Source organism: Muntiacus reevesi, chromosome 20, assembly GCF_963930625.1.
Source record: "Muntiacus reevesi chromosome 20, mMunRee1.1, whole genome shotgun sequence".
NCBI lineage: Eukaryota > Metazoa > Chordata > Mammalia > Artiodactyla > Cervidae > Muntiacus > Muntiacus reevesi.
This window is the reverse complement of record NC_089268.1, coordinates 41,919,933-41,938,433: the sequence shown is the minus strand read 5'-3', so window position 1 is coordinate 41,938,433 and position 18,501 is coordinate 41,919,933. Positions and strand designations below refer to the sequence as shown.

The 18,501-nt window shown below is 42.8% G+C and overlaps 1 protein-coding gene across 1 annotated transcript in view; it reads right to left on the bottom strand.

The window, feature by feature from the left end:
* The window catches only part of DTNBP1 (dystrobrevin binding protein 1), a 96,355-nt gene that overhangs the window by 45,264 nt on the left and 32,590 nt on the right, over positions 1-18,501 (bottom strand). Inside the window, exons 6-7 of the mRNA XM_065911901.1 lie at positions 16,136-16,268; positions 1,534-1,556 (exon numbers count right to left, since the gene is read on the bottom strand). Coding sequence (XP_065767973.1) covers positions 1,534-1,556; positions 16,136-16,268 — 156 coding nt within the window. The remainder of the gene's footprint in view (positions 1-1,533; positions 1,557-16,135; positions 16,269-18,501) is intronic.

Below are 18,501 nucleotides of genomic sequence, written 5' to 3'. Positions count from 1 at the left end.
TTTTAATGAATATCAGTTCTTTAAAAAACTAGGCATGATACAATAATCCATTTAGGGTTTGTTGTAATTGAGAGCTTTAATTGGCCTGTGGGGTAGATTGGATGTGCTGTTAAATGTTGTGCATAATTAGGGATATATGTAAAAACAAGATATGTCAGCATAGATTGAATTATTCTATCAGGTAATACATAACACTATCTATCCTCTTGCAAACTGCTGGCCTCCTCTTTTTCTGGAATATTGTCATACAAAAAGAAAAAAAAAAAGCCTCAGTACTGAGATGCAAGCAAAGTTGACATTTTGCATAATCTGGGTCTCTGCCTTGTCTTTTAATATTAACTTGATTTTTTTCTTCCCCCAACACAGAATAAGACAACGCTAGTAGACTAAAAGGAGGAGAGGGAAAATAACACTTTATAGGGATTTCAAATCTTCTTTTAAACCAGTGATGAAAAATAAGGTACATGAGTTGTTCACAAATTGATTAAGAATAATGATAACCATGATAATACATCAGATCATGATCATTTAACATGGCCCTCAACAAACTGGTGAACTAAATCATTCACTATAACTGCAGCCAAACAGAAACCCAGCCAAATCAAATCAGTTTAATAACAGATGTAGCAGGAATAAGCCTTTATACCTTTTATCTCAAGTATTAGTTGTTTTCTCTAAAACATCCAAACAGATCACACAGATAAACAATTCAACTGTAAATAATGTTCTGGAAAATCTTTACCAAAAAGTCAATACTAGTTTACAAATGAAACATAATAAACAATGATTCAGAGTCTTCTCAGTTACTCAAATTCTCTGAGAATAGAAATTTCACTACTCAACCTCTAAAGCGTAATTGAAAAGTGGCAAGCTGGAAAGGCTTTGAGCTTCTGAAAGTCTGCGGTTTTCCCTATTTTTCATGAGTGTTTCCAAGAGACAGCACGACCAAGAATTACTTCTCATGCTCGCTTGCAAAAGTTCCCTAAAATTAAAAAGCAATGCTAAGCACTTTTAGTATCTCAGAATATAGCTCAGCAAAGCTTACAATTTTACAGATAAGCTTGAAAAAGGCAAAGAAACTTATCCAAAGTTACAAGATGGTGGCTGAGCAGGACCAGCGCTGAAAACCTCACAGGCGGTTCAGGCGACTCTGGGTTGCCTGCAGGGCCACCTCTCTTTATCACCATCACCTCTCTGTGCGGCCCAGATTCTTCTCTACACAACAGAAACCAGAATCTTCTCCAACTATGATTCTCAACAACTTCTAAGTCAGCATTATGTCATCCTAACATACTATTTATGATATCATTAGCAGAAACTCTCACTTGGTACACGTGTTACAGCTGAAAAAGAATACCAAAACCACCTGATTAAATAAATTGACAAAAACAGTATTAAGCAAACTTGCATTTTCTGATGTAAACTGTCTGATTTAAAGAAAAAGGAATGCATTCATTATCATCATCAAGAGAAAACATCTGACATCAATTAACTCTCATCTACTTTAAAGTGAAGAATTAAACACAAAATTACCTTTGAAGGTTTCAAGTTCCTTCCTGTAGAAAAAACAAAGAAAACACATTTATTAATTTACTCCCAATGGAAACTGCTCATAGATTATAATAAAATATTAAGTGCTTTAATTGCTGAGAGTGGTATTTCTGGATGCTCACATAGAATCCATTACTCTTTGAAATTACCAATACAATTAGCCTAAAGCTACTATTCTCAGTTTTTCTGCTATTACTCTACTAATGGTTCAAAAAGTTCTACCAAAATTTAAACTATTAAAACACTTAAACAAAAGAACATAAATCATTTTAATGCCAGTCATGAACCATCTAATATATTTAAGAACTAGTTTATAAAAGCAACTTACTTTTCCCTTCATGGATAAATAATAATAGATTTTTAAAAAATCTTTAATTAAAAATCATTCAAAAGAGGAGCAGTTATTTCCATTTCTAAATGAAAGGGGAAATCATATATCAAAGGGTTGAAGTTCACAGACCATCCTGTCACAAAAGGGCCAAGCCTCCAGGAAACCCTCTGGTGTATAATTTCGTGTCAGTTAGGAATGCTGAAACACAAAATCTCCTGGGGAAACGTACAGCCAGGGAAGACAGACGAACAGATGTAAAACATTTTTGACAAAGAAGTCAAAAGCAAGTTTTTTTCAGGTTTTCCTCAATAATTTTATGATTATATTTTTCTCACTACCAGTACTAATTAAAAGTAATTTTGAGGAGGGAAATTTATTTGTAATGCCTTATCCCGCTTAAAATATGAGATGTTTGTCTTTTATTTGCATGAGGGGCTTAGCTAAAAATCTAGAGCTATTCTGGATTCTCATATCAGAATTCCTCACTGCTAATTACAACACCGCTCATGTTCCAAAACAGTTGACCACCATGAACAGCTGGCCGGGAGGACTGGCAAGCTGCCCATTGAAAAGCCAGTGTTCTTGAAACAGCCAAGTGGAGGTTCTTAAATCACATGGTCATATCACTCCTTTTCTTTTTTTCTAAAAATACTAACTCATGATAACATTACTCCAGCGCCAGAGTTCATTTAACTAAGGAATAAAAAAGTTACTTTCAATCCTATCTTTAAAAAGGGTGCAATCATTTCCCTTTGGCCAATAGCCCAGCTTCATTCTTAAGAGATTAGGTAGAAAGTTAACCTTCCTGAAACCTATTTTACATTCCAGTAATGGGATGCACATACCTGGAGAAGAAGTGGCAACCCACTCCAGTATTCTTGCCTGGGAAACCCCACACGGACAGAGGAGTTTGGCGGGCTACGGTTCATGGGGTCGCAAAAGAGTCAAACAAGACTTAGCGACTGAATAACAACAAATGGGATGAAAGCTGAAAAGGCCTAAGAGAAAGGCAGCACGTGCCGAAGACAGCATCCTGAGGGGGCACCTTGCACGTATTCCTCCAGATGCCCTCATGTGAGCGATCCCCCATGGCCACTGAGGGTGGACAGGATGACAGAACACTTGGTTCAGTATTCCTTTCTTTTTTTTAGTATTTGTTCACCTGTGCCCGTCTTAGTTGCAGCATGGGAACTCTTAGATGCAGCCTGTGGAATCTAGTTTCCTGACCGGGGATCAAACCTGGGCTCCCTGCATTAGGAATGCCGAGTCTTAGCCCCTGGACCACCAGGGAAGTCCCTCAGTTTCAGTATTCTAATCAATAATTCTCTTTTCTCTGATTACAGTCTTCAGAGCGCCTCTGTTTTCCTTCTTGTGGAACACGAAGCAGTGAAATTTCAAAAAGGCACGTCCTGTTTTAGAAAAAGGTGAAACTGGAAGGAATGATTTCACAGACACTGCTCTTCCCTTGCTGCTACCGCAAAAAACCACCATGGAGCCAAGAATCCAGGGTCTGTGTTACTAATGAGTCAGTGAAGAGAAAGTCGCTTAGGCGTGTCTGACTCTTTGCGACCCCAGGGACTATACAGTCCACGGAATTCTCCAGGCCAGAATACTGGAGTGGGTAGCCTTTCCCTTCGCCAGGGGATCTTCGCAATCAAGGGATCGAACCCAGGTCTCCCGCATCACAGGCAGATTCTTTACCAGCTGAGCCACAAGGGAAGTAATGAGTCATTGCCCGATTAAGAGCTTTCATTGGAGTTACTGTGCCCACCTTTCAACCTGCTGGCTGCCTCATTAAAACAATGGGAAGTTGCTACGAGAAAAGCGTAAAGGTGAGCAGGGTGCCTCTTTCTAGGCCCTTATTTACAGAATATCCTCACCCGTGGCAATTCAAGAAACTTCCAAGAGACTTTCTGAAAGAAAGTCAATCAGTCCTGTACCCAGATCCTTATTCAAGAAGACGGTGGAGGTTGGGGTGGTACAGATGACTGTGGTTTAAGGTAAAGATCACTATGACAGAAGATAGCACTGAAAGCCTTGAAGTGTCCTAATTTTTAGGGCAGACCCCACACTGCCAGAGGCAACAGCATCCCGGAATACAGAAGGTATAAGAGAAGGGAGGGAACAGCAGTCAGGGTCAAAGTGAAGGCGTGGACGCTGAATGGTGCAGGTTATCTTCAGGAAAGAGCAAGCCTGTTAGGATAGCAGGCTGAATGAAGAGAAAGTAGTGGGAGATGAGGTTGAAGAGGCAAAGGTTTCTGAGTGCCAGGCTAAAAGGATCTGCTTTTATTTTTAGCAGAAGAATATCACGAGCAAAGCCATGCTTCAGGAAGAATGTTCTAGCTGTGATGGATAGATGTACTGACAGCAGGGAGAACGAAGCAGTGAGCACTTAAGAAACTATTAGAGGAGTCTGAAGAAGATCTAATTAGTGCCTGGAAAGAGTAAGTGCAGTGGCAACAGCAACAAAGCATGCTCAGTTGCTCAGCCATATTCAGCTCTTTTCCGACCCCATCGAATGTAGCCCACCAGGCTCCTCTGTCTATGGGATTCTCCATGCGGGAATACTGGAGTGGGTTGCCATTTCCTCCTCCAGAGGCAATGAAGGGAGGGGGTCCAATCTGAAAGCTGGGGAGAAGAGTCAACAGACCATGGCAATTGACCCATGGGGAAAAGTATATAACCATGAGGGTTCTTGTCTGCATCACTGGAAGGAAAGCAAATTCATCAGCAGAAAACAGGAAGAGGAACAGATTTTGGAGGGCAGTGCATGAGTTCCATCTGGAACGTAATGAAATAATCTGGGAGGTTGGAAACCTAAGGCTGGTGATGCTGAGCCATGACTCCTAACCCTTGTAACCCACTCAAGGACTTAGCTCCTCACTTCCCGCTGTCCTGAACCCACTCCAGCTTGGTTTCCAGACCCCAGCTCTGCACAGTGAGACCACCTACAACCACCCCACTGCCGAGGGCGATGTTCGCTCTCATCTTTTATCCAAATCCCTCAGCAGCAATGGACTCTACTGCCGATTCCTTGAGAGCGTTTTCTTGAGTTTTCTTCCTCCTCTCCCAGTTCCTTTTGCTACTTCTCCGCCCCTTCCAGACCACAAGACGCTGGAGCTCTGCCATCTTGGTCCCAGCCCCCTTCTTAACTTACTTGCTCTCACAAGGCAATTCATCCAGCTCCGTGGCCTTAAGTACCATCCACAGGCTCTTGATTTATACTTCCTGTCTTGATCTCTTCTTGGAGCTCTAGACTCATACACAACTGCCTATCTGAGACTACTGCTCGGAAGTGAAGCAGGCGTCCCAGCAACACTTGCAAAAGAGCCTGTTCTTCCTACAGTCTCCCTCACCTCCACTCAGGCCACCACCATGCTCCTCAAGCTTTGGTTGATCCATCTCCCTTCTTCGCCACATCCAATCCATCAATAAAACCTGTTAACAACTCTACCTCAAAACATGTTCCGAATCCATCCATTTCTGTCCATCACCACTATGTCATGATATGACAAATATCACACCGTGGATAAATACTCATTTTCTTATACTGAATGTAACCTCTGAGTTTGATCATTCATTGAACAAAAAAAATGTATTGAGCCTTAGACACTAGCAATAATGTTAGGAATAGCAGTAGGAATAATGCTAGGGTTGAGTTATACACGCTCCACAACCTCAAGGAAATTCAGTGAGGGATACAGAAGTAAAGCAACAGTCAGAAATTGATGTCATAGATTAGCACTCTGCTAATGCCAGCCACGCTGAGGATTCTCCAGGAATACAGAAGAGGGGGTGACTCACACACCGTGGACCAACAGCAAAGGCTTCCTGGAGAAGCCAGGACTGAACTGAGTCTCAAGGGAAAATGTAAGTGAGGAGGACATGTAACATTGATTGAGAACGCCACATACACTTTCCTCTTGACCATTAATGTTGCCTTCTCAGCTCACCAGGTGAACAGGCACAGCTGAGCAGGAGTTTTAAGTCTGGTCACTCTCCAAACTCTACCAGAAACGGTTAATGGTAATAATCAAGGTAAAACAGTATCCAAGTTCGTCTTTTCCATGAAGACATCCATCACACCCACATGGCCATCTCCTCTTATCTCACCTCCTTCAGGACTCATGCCCATCAGTGCTATAACACCTGGTACACTGCCCTTTAATGCCATGATTTCCATACAGGTGTCATTCCTATGGGGCTTCCCAGGTGGCACTGGTGGTAAAGACCCCACTTGCCAGTGCAGAAGACGTAAGAGATGCGGGTTCCATCCCTGGGTCAGGAAGACCCCCTGGAGGAGGGCATGGCGACCCACTCCAGTATTCTTGCCTGGAGAGTCCCATGGACAGAGGAGCCTGGCAGGTTATAAACCATAGGGTCGCACAGAGTCAGACACAACTGAAGTGACTCAGCACACACGTCATCTCTACAACCACACTGCCAAGATCCTGAGGTGCAAAGATGATGTGTCATCTGCCTTGATCACATGTGTGCACAGAGTCACACACGACGCACACTCAGGAACTCGGGTTACCAAGAATTCTGGCTGCAGGAGGACTAAACATACCTGCTTCTTAAAAGAAGCCCTTGTTCTAACGAGGAAGGATTTTGTTCTTTATTAAAATAAAAAAACTTGGTCACGTAGTATCTCATCTGATATGATAACAACTTGTTTGGCTCTTGCAATTTCAAAACTGAGTCTCTTCATTTCCAAAGCTTAATAATATTTTCAGATCAATTAAGTAGGAAGAATTGAAATGCCTCCCTTTAGGTTTTCACTATATTTTAAATTTTACTCAGTTCAGCAAATGCTATCACAAAATTTAGCATAACAAACCCTGAAACTAAAACATTCAACAAATAACACTAGACTCAAAATCTAATAATATTTCCAAAGGGTGAAGCTGCTATTTCATCATTTTCTCCACAGGGGTTGAGTTATGAGGGCAGAATAAAAACAAAAAAAGCATCACATTAACAAATAAATCCATGGAATGTTGCAAGAAGTATATTAAATCTGTGCATGTATAGAACTCAACTAAATCAGACCCACAGAAACAAACTTAAAAGACTGGAGCCCTGGATAAATGTCTCCATAAACACAATCATCTCAGAGATGAAAGGATACTTTCTTTAAATACTAAACTGATTCCCCAGGACAAACCCATGATAAAAATCTAACACAATGATTCTAGAAGGCAAAATACCACATTAAAAATGTAAGGTAGATCAACTCTAACATTTTTTTTTCACATTTGAAAATATTTAGGGGCAATTTTTTTTTATTGACCAGCAATACTTTTTGTATTGAACACAGTAGAAGGGTGTCCCTTTGTTATGACTGATAGATAGGAAAGATCTTACAAGATCTCTCTCATGAAAGACCAGCTACTATTCACTCTTATCTAATCTTTTGTAATCTTCTAAGCATTCTGCAGTCCTGAAGATGTGTACCCTTACTGACTTGGTGAGTTTGTGGCTGAGAGGGTAGAAGTTGGATAAAGTTCTTGGGCTTCCCTTGTGGCTCAGATGGTAAAGAATCAGCCCATAATGCAGGAGACCTGGGTTCAATCCCTGGGTTGGGAAGATCCCCTGGCGAAGGGAAAGGCTACCTACTCCAGTATTCTGGCCTGGAGAATCCAAAGAGTCGGACATGACCGAGAGACTTTCACTCTCAGGGACGAGAAGAACTGGCCCACCCACTTGAGGTAATTTTCTCAAAACTCTTAGAAGCCCTGTTGTCATTTGCTCCTTACACAAATCCTGCAGAGGGGGTATGTTACAGAATAAGACATCTTTATTACGCAGAATGACAGGAAGCAATAACTAATAACAAAACCCAAGAGAATAACAGAACTACAGCATCTACAATGGCAGTAGAGAAGAAAACTTAGGATGCAAGTGTTAGAGACAGCTTCAAGAGGCCAGGTAAATAAGGACTGATTTGTCAATGGGCTTAAGTTACCTAAAGAGTTAATAATAAAAATACAGGTTAAATATTTAAAGTGCATCATGGATTTAGTCTCCATTGATGTCTTAATACGACACAACCTGTAGACCATCTTTCTCTGGCAAACTCAGTTGAACCTTGGTGTGTCATGCATCTTGTCCATTCATAAGCAACCTGTCAGAATGATCTGCCTTGTTGACTACTAGCTAGTTTTGTATTTCTACAAACATTCTCGCTGGGACACAGTGAATTATTTGCAAACAGCGTGACCTCTTTGATGCTTGCTTCTATGATTAGTTAAGCAGGTCGGAACGGGGCTCAGGCAAGGGCTAACTGTCGAGGGGACTTCCCCGGGAATTCTCAGTCTCTGGCTGGTGGGCACTGCTAACCAATCCTTCTGGGTGCTAGTCCCCTCCTCCTCCTCCCTGCGTCGTTTGCTCACGAGGATGACCGGTCCCCTGCTGACCTTTCCGGGGAGCCCTCTGCAGACTCTCCATATTCCTGCTCTCTGGTTCTGTCCCCTGTAAACTCCAGCTATCTTGGGTTTCCAGACACTCAGCTCCACTCTTCAACTCAGAGAGTCTGCCAGACTCTACCTGGATTTCCTTCCTGCATGCAGCCTGGAAACTCTCCAGGCAGAATGCTGGGGCCGCCACAGGGCTTGTCTCCTACTGATCAAGGATCACGTCTCCTCTCTGCCCAATGTACAGTGTCCTAACGAGTGTTATTTATTGTGTCTGGTTTCTGGCTGGGTCGGGGAGAGAGTCAGTCTGGTTCCATGTTCCTCCACCTGGGGAGGACCCTTCACATAAAAGCACTGCCTGAGGGGACACTCTGCTCATCTATTTCCCATTCAGCATCCAAACCACCTCCACACAGAACCTCAGGGGCTAGTTACTGCCTTCCTACCCGTCTCCACCAGACCTCCTCTTCTGGTTCCAGAGTCACCTTCACCTTGGAGAATGCCACTGGTTTCTCCTGTCCTGTTCTCAGCAAAGCCAGGCCTGCGGCAAGTCTGCCCAGCACAATCCCCTCAATTCTCTGAAATGGAAGAACAGGCATACCTGTGACCATGACCTGTCCAGTGGACAGTCATTTCTTGAAGCTCAGGAGTTCGGTGGGTTATTCTCTAGAATGTAAGCTGGTCAAATACTACCAAAGACATGCCATAACATCTCAAATCTGTCATTCTTTGCCTTAAAGATTTTTCTAAACTTAAATTTAGTCTGCATAATTTCAGATGTGCAGATCACACCACTCTTATGGCAGAAAAGTGAAGAGGAACTAAAGAGCCTCTTTTCTAAACTTAGTCTGCATAACCTCATATATGCAGATGACACCACCCTTATGGCAGAAAAGTGAAGAGGAACTAAAGAGCCTCTTGAAAGTGAAAGAGGAAAGTGAAAAGGCTGGCTTAAAACCCAACAGTCAAAAAACTAAGAACATGGCATCCAGTGCATCTATTTGCCATTCATGGTAAATAGTTTTGCTGTTGTTGCAAATAGATGGGGAAACAATGGAAAGTGACAGACTGTATTTTCTTGGGCTCCAAAATCGCTGCAGATGGTGACTGCAGCCATGAAATTAAAAGACGCTTGTTCCTTGGAAGACAAGCTATGAAAAACCTATACAGTGTATTAAAAAGCAGAGACATTACTTTGCCGACAAAGGCCCAGCTAGTCAAAGCTATAATTTTCCCAGTAGTCAGGTATGAATGTGAGAGCTGGATCATAAAGAAGGCTGAGCGCTGAAGATCTGATGCATTTGAACTGTGGTGTTGAGAGTTCCTTGGACAGAGGAGATCAAACCAGTCAATCCTAAAGGAAATAAACCCTGAATATTCATTGAAAGGACTGATGCTGAAGCTTCCATTCTTTGGCCACCTGATGCAAAAAGCCAACTCATTGGAAAAAACCCTGATGCTGGGGAAGATTGAAGGCAAGAGGAGAAGAGAATGACAGAGGATGAGAAGGCTGGATGGCATCACCGACTCAATGGACATGAGTTTGAGCAAGCTCCGGGTGATGGTGAAGGACAGGAAAGCCTGGCGTGCTGCAGTCCATTGGGTTGCAGAGAGTCAGACAGGACTGAGGAACTGAACAGTAACAGCAAAACTTAGTCTACAGTCCACATCAACAACAGCACAAACACAAAGAAGCGCACAGTTCCTCAGCATTAGCTGTAACACATAAAGCAAAAGGGACGATGACTTCTTCAGAATCTGCCTGGGCGCTAAATCTTATCAACCGAAGCCGTGCCCCCCACTCACAAGAGACAGTTTATAAGGGATGACAACTAAGTTTCAAAGCCTAAATGAATTAGTGAAAAATGCTTCTAGAGTTCAGTATGCCCCAAAGCAGATTTCAAGTCCAATGGAAGACTGTTATAAATTATGAGTCATTTATAATTAGGCTAACTTACTAAAATCACACTGTTCTTTAAGATGCAGCTATTTTCAGAGAAATTCTGATGGCATGCTACAAACTGAAGGGGAAAACAAAGGATCTAGAACTCTGGAACTAAAAAATATTTTAATTAGATCACTAGTTTATGTATGATTTTAATGTAATTATTATGAAAGAATCTCAATAATCATTCTAAGGAATATTATGGTGGTACTGAAAAGATGACAAACTCAGGGAGGTCTAAATTCTACATCTCCTTTTAGCTCCACTTCTCCACTCTCCTAAACGTGCCTGCTCCCCCTCTGCAAGGGAGGGTGTCACACGCCATCCCCGTGTGCTCGCCTCCTTACTCGGGTCTCAGTTCTCACGTGTCCTCCAGGAAGGGCCCTCCCTCCCCACCACTCACATTACCCTGGGTTATCTTCTTCAATACAACTGTCTGAAATTATCCTTTTTAAAAACCATGTACACATTTACCATCTATTTCTCCCCACATCTGTGACTACAAATGCAAATGTCACTCGCTCAGTCGTGTCCGACTCTTTGCGACTCCATGGACTGTTAACTCACTAGGCTCCTCTGTCCACAGAATTCTCCAGGCAAGAATACTGGAGTGGGTAGCCATTCTCTTCTTCGGGAGATCGAACCCAGGTCTCCTGCATTACAGGCAGATTCTTTACCATTTGAGCCACCAGGGAAGTCAAATGCAAGCTGACTTCCACATCTTAAGTCCATTTCTCTCACTGCTAGCTTAGACAAACCCATGGAAATGGTCTTATGTTCTTTATTTTGGCTCATATAGTCAATATTAATGCTTCTTACCTGATGAAAAATATATTCTTATTGGTTATGAAAACCTACACAAGGCATCCAGCAGTTACACTTGTAATGGCTAGCTTGTCTTCTGAACCTCTGACAACCCAACTACTGGTACAGTACTTGTCTCTGCCTACAGCCATGGTTTGTCCACTCTCTGATGTTTTACTACTGATCAAGGGGGTGTCTATTCCTGCCCATAAGAGCAATCAGCCATTCTAATATCACTTTATACGCAGAAGAGTTATTACAAAAGCTATTTATGAGTATTTCCCCCCCGCAACTATACAGTCGCTTATATGTCACTTTCATTAGGCAGCCAGCTAAAGTAGAATGTCCTTCTTCCATGCAGAAACACTCAGGGCAATGCATGCTCGTGCTCAGTCGTGTCCAGCTCTTTTGCGACCCCATGGACTGTAGCCCACCAGGCTCCTCTGTCCATGGGAGTCTCCAGGCAAGAATACTGGAGTGGTAGCCATTTCCTTTTCCAGGGGATCGTCCCAGCCCAGGATTGAACCCACATTTCCTGCTGTGTCTCCTGCATTGTGGGCAGATTCTCTACCACTGAGCCACCAGGGAAGTCCACTTGGGGTAAACCACCTATACAAATGTTTTTCAGGGGTGGATGCACCCCCAGGAGTGTTCTAAAGCTCTTTCCTTCTGCCCACACTGGGAATCTGCCACGTAACTGTTGGGATGGGTCACATTCCTCCTGTCACAGGAGGCAGGAATTCATCCTCTGTGCTGAGAATGCTTATCAAACACATGATGAAATACCATATATCCACTCCCAACTACAGATACACTAACACGTGGGATGGATTCTGTTTGCTTCAACGCAACTCAGAAACGGACCTGGCCTTAACCTTGGCCCCTAGGCTATTACGTGACTTCATGTACTAATTACACAGTCTCTGTCCCAACTCCCACACTTGCTGCCCGCCCTGTCCCAGTCCCTGATGGGAGTGGAATGAAACAGGGCACTATAGACATGATTAGCGCTGGAGGTGAAGGAGATATTATCTTTCAGTCCCCTGCTCTTTCCATCCTCATCGAGTTGTCTGACCCAGATTTTCTGGAAAGCTATGTAGTGGGCAAACACTGTAATGCCCTCACAATCATATAGCCAACCCTTATATTACATGTTATCTCTTCCAGAGCCAGAAAAGAAAAATCACTAGTTTAGTTTATAGGGCTGCTTGTTAAAGAGGAAGGAGGTTTATTTCTAAGAGACTCTTCCCTTGTGGACCACATGTTTAATTTGGGGTTTTGGAAAATTTTTTCAATGGTATACTATAGGATACCAACTCACAGAATTTTAATATATATTACACACAAACTGGTTCTGTAAGCAAGTAAGTTGTGAAGTGGTGAGTCAAACAAATTTCTCAGAACCTTTAATACACTGACACGTACTACGTGTAATACATTACTATGTGTACATGTGCTACAAAGTTCCACGAGGCAAATACAGGGTGGAACTTACTTGATCATGGACTGTTTTATCAGTGTCTATCTGTTCAGTCCTCTGTTCCGGTAAAACACATCAGGAAGTGCTGCAGGTAATAAAAAGTTCTAAATCCTATTTTTATGTTTATCAAAATAGTACATGTATATTTCTTAAGTCAAAGAGTACCCACGAGGATTTATGATGAAGCTGATTGGTGCCTCAGTGCTCCCCATCTTCCTGTCCTTTTTTTTTTAAAACCATATCAGGCAGCATGCAAGGTCTTAGTTCCTAGACCAGGGATCAAACTCATGCCCCCTGCACTAGAAAAGCAGACTCTTAACCACTGGACCACAAGGGAAGTCCCTGTCCTGCTTCTTTGAAAGCAGCTACAGTCAGCCCTTCCAGTATTTATCTTCATTTTTTTCTAAATAACATGTCAACGCTGACATTTATTCATTTTTTTCCCATTTTAAACATTGCTTCCTGATTTCCTGCTGTCAAAGCTGAGAATTAGCTTCCTTAAACCCCTCCCATCCCTCCACACAAACACACTTCACTGCATCTTCCCAATAACCTACAATTCTGGCTTGAATCCATATGCCACATTTAATTATCATCAGAATGTGTGTGTGTGTGTGTGTATATAAAATATTATCTATAACTGAGCCTTCTATTATTTCTTTTCTTGTAAAACTACATTTTCCTACTGTTAATAGTCACCTTATTTGCTTAGTTTTTTAGAAAACATTCCTATCACTAATACATAGTCAAACTCTCCATCCGACCTTATAAAACCCAGCTGAACATGCTCAAGCACACCAGACAGCCTGCCCTGGAAAACACTGCTCCTGGAATCCTCTGGGGGCTCTTCCTGCTTCCGTCTGGGCTGCTCTCCAGACCCGCTGAAGCTTCTCTTCACCATCATCCTAGGAATTCTGTTTCTCTCCCGAACTGGACAGATCCGCTAAGAGCAACTCATCTCTCGTCCATGCTCCATCTTCCTTCTTACTGGTTTACTCCCCTCGTTTATAGAGCATATCCTCCAGCCACTTCCTGATAAAGTCTGCATATGAGCTAAACTGGAGCCCTTATATGGCTGGAAGTTACTATTTCTTCACACTGGCTGAAAATTTGGGTAAGTAAATAAAGTGAAAGTCGCTCAGTCGTATCCGACTCCTTGCGACCCCATGGACTATACAGTCCATGGAATTCTCTAGGCCAAAATACTGGAGTGGGTAGCTGTTCCCTTCTCCAGAGGATCTTCCCAACCCAGGAATCAAACCCCGGTCTCCCCCCTTATAGGAGGATCATTCACCTGCTGAGCCACAAGGGAAGCCCATGAATACCAGAGTGGGTAGCCTATCCCTTCTCTAGCAAATCTTCCTGATCCAGGAATTGAACCGGGGTAAATAAATATACAGTAAAAATCATTTTCTACTTACAGGGTTGCTGCTGAGAAGCTGCAGTTCCTTAGGACCTTTATGAAGGCTTTCATGACTTTTTACCCTGACTGTACACACTTCTGGCTCTCTCTCTCCCTCATCATGTCCTTGGGGGACCCTTTCCAACTCAGTCACAGCCTTCAGTTCTGAACAAGTTTCTTGTATTAATTCTTCAGTGAATGTCTCCCCTTTTTCTCTTCCCTTTCTTTCTGAAGCTCCTAGTATATAGGACTTAAAAATTAATGCTCTAATTTGCTAAACATTCTCAGCTTTTCTGTCTTTTTGTTCTCTCATGTAAAAATTTAACATTATCTTTTGTTCTTCTAAAACAACTTTATTTCTTAAATTATTTATTTTTGACTGCACTGGGTCTTCGTGGCTGTGTGCAGGGTTTCTCTGGTTGCAGCGAGAAGGGGACTACTCTTCGTCTCAGTGTGTGGGCTTCTCCCTGGGGCAGCTTCTCTTGTTGTGGAGCACAGGCTCTGGGTGTGCAGGCTTCAGGAGTTGTGACTCACCAGTTCTAGAGGGCAGGCTCAGGAGTTGTGGCACGGGCTTAGTTGCTCCATGGCATGTGGAATCTTCCTGTACCAGGGATTGAACCCATGTCCCCTGCATTGACAGGTACGTTCTTATCCATTGTACCACCAGGGAAGTCCTAACATCATCTCTTACTGCTTCACTTAAAGCCTTCTACTTCTGCAATCACGTATTTGATGCCCAAGAGCTTTCTTGCTAATTATCCCTTCTCTAGAGCATCCTATTTGTGTCTCATAAATGCAAAATGGTCTCCTGTAAGATACACCTGAGGTTATTAATTAGTTTTTGCTCTTAAGTTTTCTTCTGCTCCCATCATAGTGTCTCATTCCTCCGTGGGTCTTTAAAAATAATTACTAGTTTATTTTTAATTTATTTTGGCCCTGTTCATTTTGGAACCTTTCTTCAATTGGGTGTTACTCCTTAGCTGTGCGTTCATACTTAAGAGTGAGGCACCGCCAGGCGGATGAGAGCACGTACAGAGGTGCGGGGCTCGTCGTCAGGGCGCACAAGGATGCAGACCCAGCCTTTCATCAGAGGACTCCCGAGTCTCCACCCTGCAGGTCCCTTCTCGCATGCTGGTCAGTTTCTCAGATGACCTCTCCAATTCTCTGCCCAGGGGAGACAAGATTGGCTGCCAGGGTTCTGGGAGTCACCAGAAAGAGGCCTAACAACGTAATCTTTTAAGAAGTCTTTCAAATGCTAGTCAAGGAAAGTTTTACAACAGGATAGAGGAAAGTGAATGGCTTGCCCCAGAGCACAGAATCAGTAGCCGATGAAGCCAGGACTGGGGTCTCCTGACTCTATTAACAGTGCCCTCTTTCTATGACACCACCCCAGATCTAAAATGATATTTCAGTTATGTGACACATGTTAAGACCTGTCCAGTACCCTCCGGGTTTTACTTAAATTACAGATGAGGCTGTTCTCCAAACACTTACTTCTCATTTTGTAACATATAAACTATAATGTACTAATTATATATCTAATATATCTAAGTCACTGGGTGACAGTGAAGAAAAGAACGACATATAAAACTTCATAGTTCCAAGTCTTATCACCCACCTCCAGTTCTAGTTCGCCCAAAGAAAAGAGTCACCATGATAACTACTATGACAGGGCACTGCATCTGGTAATGACCGTCTCACTGAACCCTCAGCACAACTCCAGGAGGCAGGGACACTCTCATCTTCACTGCAAGCTGCACATGGTGAAGCTAAGAGATTAAAGAACTTCCCGAAGGTCTCACAGACAGTATGTGACAAAGCTGAGCCCCTTTCCACAGCCAGCACTCAGGCTCCTTTTCCTCCTGCTCTAAAGGAAAGATAAGGAAAGGAAGCAAAGGGGAAAAGCCACCCAGGATCTACCGTGTGGAGAACACGAGGTCAGGGGTTCTCCTCTCTTGGGAAGTTCTATCTGTTGCACTCTTCCCTCCACCGTTTATCCCATGCTCAGCTTTCCAGACCTCATCGCCATAAAACGGCAACAGATAGTGATACCAACAAAACAAAACATGTTTTGGATAGCTTATTAAAGAGTTTTACCTGAAATCCCTGTCTTTTATGACTCCAAACTTACAAAGAGTAGCATGTAAAGTACTGTGGGAAACTTTGAGATTGCAAATGAATATTGGGGCCAATTTTCCAAACTCACCTCTTATTTTTCTTGTAATTTTCCAGTTGTTGGGACTGCATATGTTTGTATCTCTCTAATTCACACTGTCCACATAAATCCTCCAGATTCAGCAGGTGGTTTTCTACTTCCTCAAAACTAGCTTCTAAATGAGCTGAAAGTATACAAAGTCAAAAGAAGAAACAAACGTCAGAAATCAGAATCCTTGATCATGGAGAAAAGGAAAAGCGTCTAAAAGCTAAGTTTGAACTGTCGAGATTATTATGCATTTATTTAAAATTTTTATTAACCCTTCTTGAAGCAAAATAAAATGTCAACATTAAAATATATTTCAAGGTATCTTTTTTGAGTATATTTTTATATCTCGAACATTTTTAAGACACAACTTCCCAAAATACTTGATACTTCATTAACCAGGATAGGGAAACAGAGTATCTTGATTAATCTAATGTTGATATCCTAATGTTCGCATATACCACATATGAATGATCAATTTTCAAATAATGAGAATATATCAAAATATAGTTAACACAAATTACACCAAACATAATTTAATATTTGAGATTTCAAGTGACTTTAGCATTGTTTTGCTTTGAACATGACATATATAAATCTCCAAGGCACTGAAGCATCGCTCACTGTCCACTGCTCTTTCAACCACTCCACACTGCCTCTAGGCCGCAGAACTCAGCAGATGGAGATCCTCTCTGTCAAATCCTTCATTTAAAACAGTGAAGCCACAGCCTGCAGAAATTATTTCAGTGCCCTGCCCAAGGTCACCTAGCTAGTGATAAGCAGTCAGGGATCAAAACTGAGTCTCTCTTTCACACAATGATTTCCAGTTGATAGGTGCTTAAGTAAACCAAGATTTCACAGCTGTAGGGGTGAGGACCGGTTGTTTTCTTAGACAACAGAAAGGTTTTAGAGGTCAAAGGTTTTAGACCTCAGACAGCATCACGGCCATCTACTAGGCACTAACCTCACGTCCCAGGCACTGGGACACAAAGATGAAAAAGAGAAACCGTGTGCTCAGAGAGCTCAAAGTGGAGGGGAGGCATGTTTCACAGACAACACAGCCTGACAGAGGGTGAGGGCCTGTGAAAAATCAGAGAGGCATCTGACATAGACAGGTGAGCATGAGACTCGGCAAGAGTGTGTGTCATGGGGGTCGGGGCAGGGAAGGCAAGCTGGCCGTGCTGCTTCCCAGCCTTAGTTTCCCTCAAACAGCTAAGATTCAAGGGCACTGGGTCTAATTCCTTCCCTTAGCTGCTAGATTGCCATGTGACTTTCCAAGTTAGTTTCTGTAGCACCAACAGAAGGAGCAAGTTTCGGATTCCATGGACAGAGGAGCCTGCTGGGCTACGGTCCATGGGATCGCAGAGAGTCGGACAGGACCGAGCGACCAATACTTTCACTTTTCTTTTCCGGAATTTCAACCTGCAGTTTTAGGTTTACTAAGATGCAAATTTTGCCCGTTTTAAATAAATCTGTTTGACCCACAGATATTAAATCCAGAAACAGACACATTAAAAAATTTTTTTTTAGCCACATGGTATGGGATGTGGGACCTTAGTTCCCCGGTGAGAGTTACTCAGTTGTGTCCGACTCTTTGCGACCCCATGGACCATACAGTCCATGGGATTCTCCAGGCCAGGATACTGGAGTGGGGAGCCTTTCCTCTCTCCAGGGGATCTTCCCAACCCAGGGGTTGAAGCCAGGTCTCCTGCATTGCAGGTGGATTCTTTAAGAGCTGAGCCACAAGGGACGCCCTTAAACTATGGGGGAAACTGAAGTTCCCTCTGCCTGGTTCCCCAAACAAAGATCAAACCCGCACCCCCTGCACTGGGAGGCAGAGACTTAATCACTGGACTACCAGGGAAGTCCCCACATTTTTTAATATCCTAAATTTTAACTCTACTAAATATCTGTGTTTTTGTACTTGGTAGGGACTATGGCTTGGGCTTCCCTGGTAGCTCAGAGGATAAAGCATCTGCCTGCAATGTGGGAGACCCGGGTTCGATCCCTGGGTTGGGAAGATCCCCCGGAGAAGGAAATGGCAACCCACTCCAGTATTCTTGCCTGGAGAATCCCATGGACCGAGGAGCCTGGCGGGCTACAGTCCATGGGGTTGCAAAGAGTTGGACACAACTGAGCAACTTCACTTCACGGCTTAAAAAGACATGGATTTAGGAGGATAAATTAAATTTTACTGAAAAGTTAAAACATGGCAAGTAGTTTAGCACTCCTCTTCAAGAACATTTTAGGTAATGACTTTCATCATAATTGATTTTTCACTGTAGATCAGTTTAAGTCTCGAAAAGTCTGATAATGCAGTTCATAACAGTTTTGAATCTATCTTTAGGGGTCACATACAACAGCTATTACCT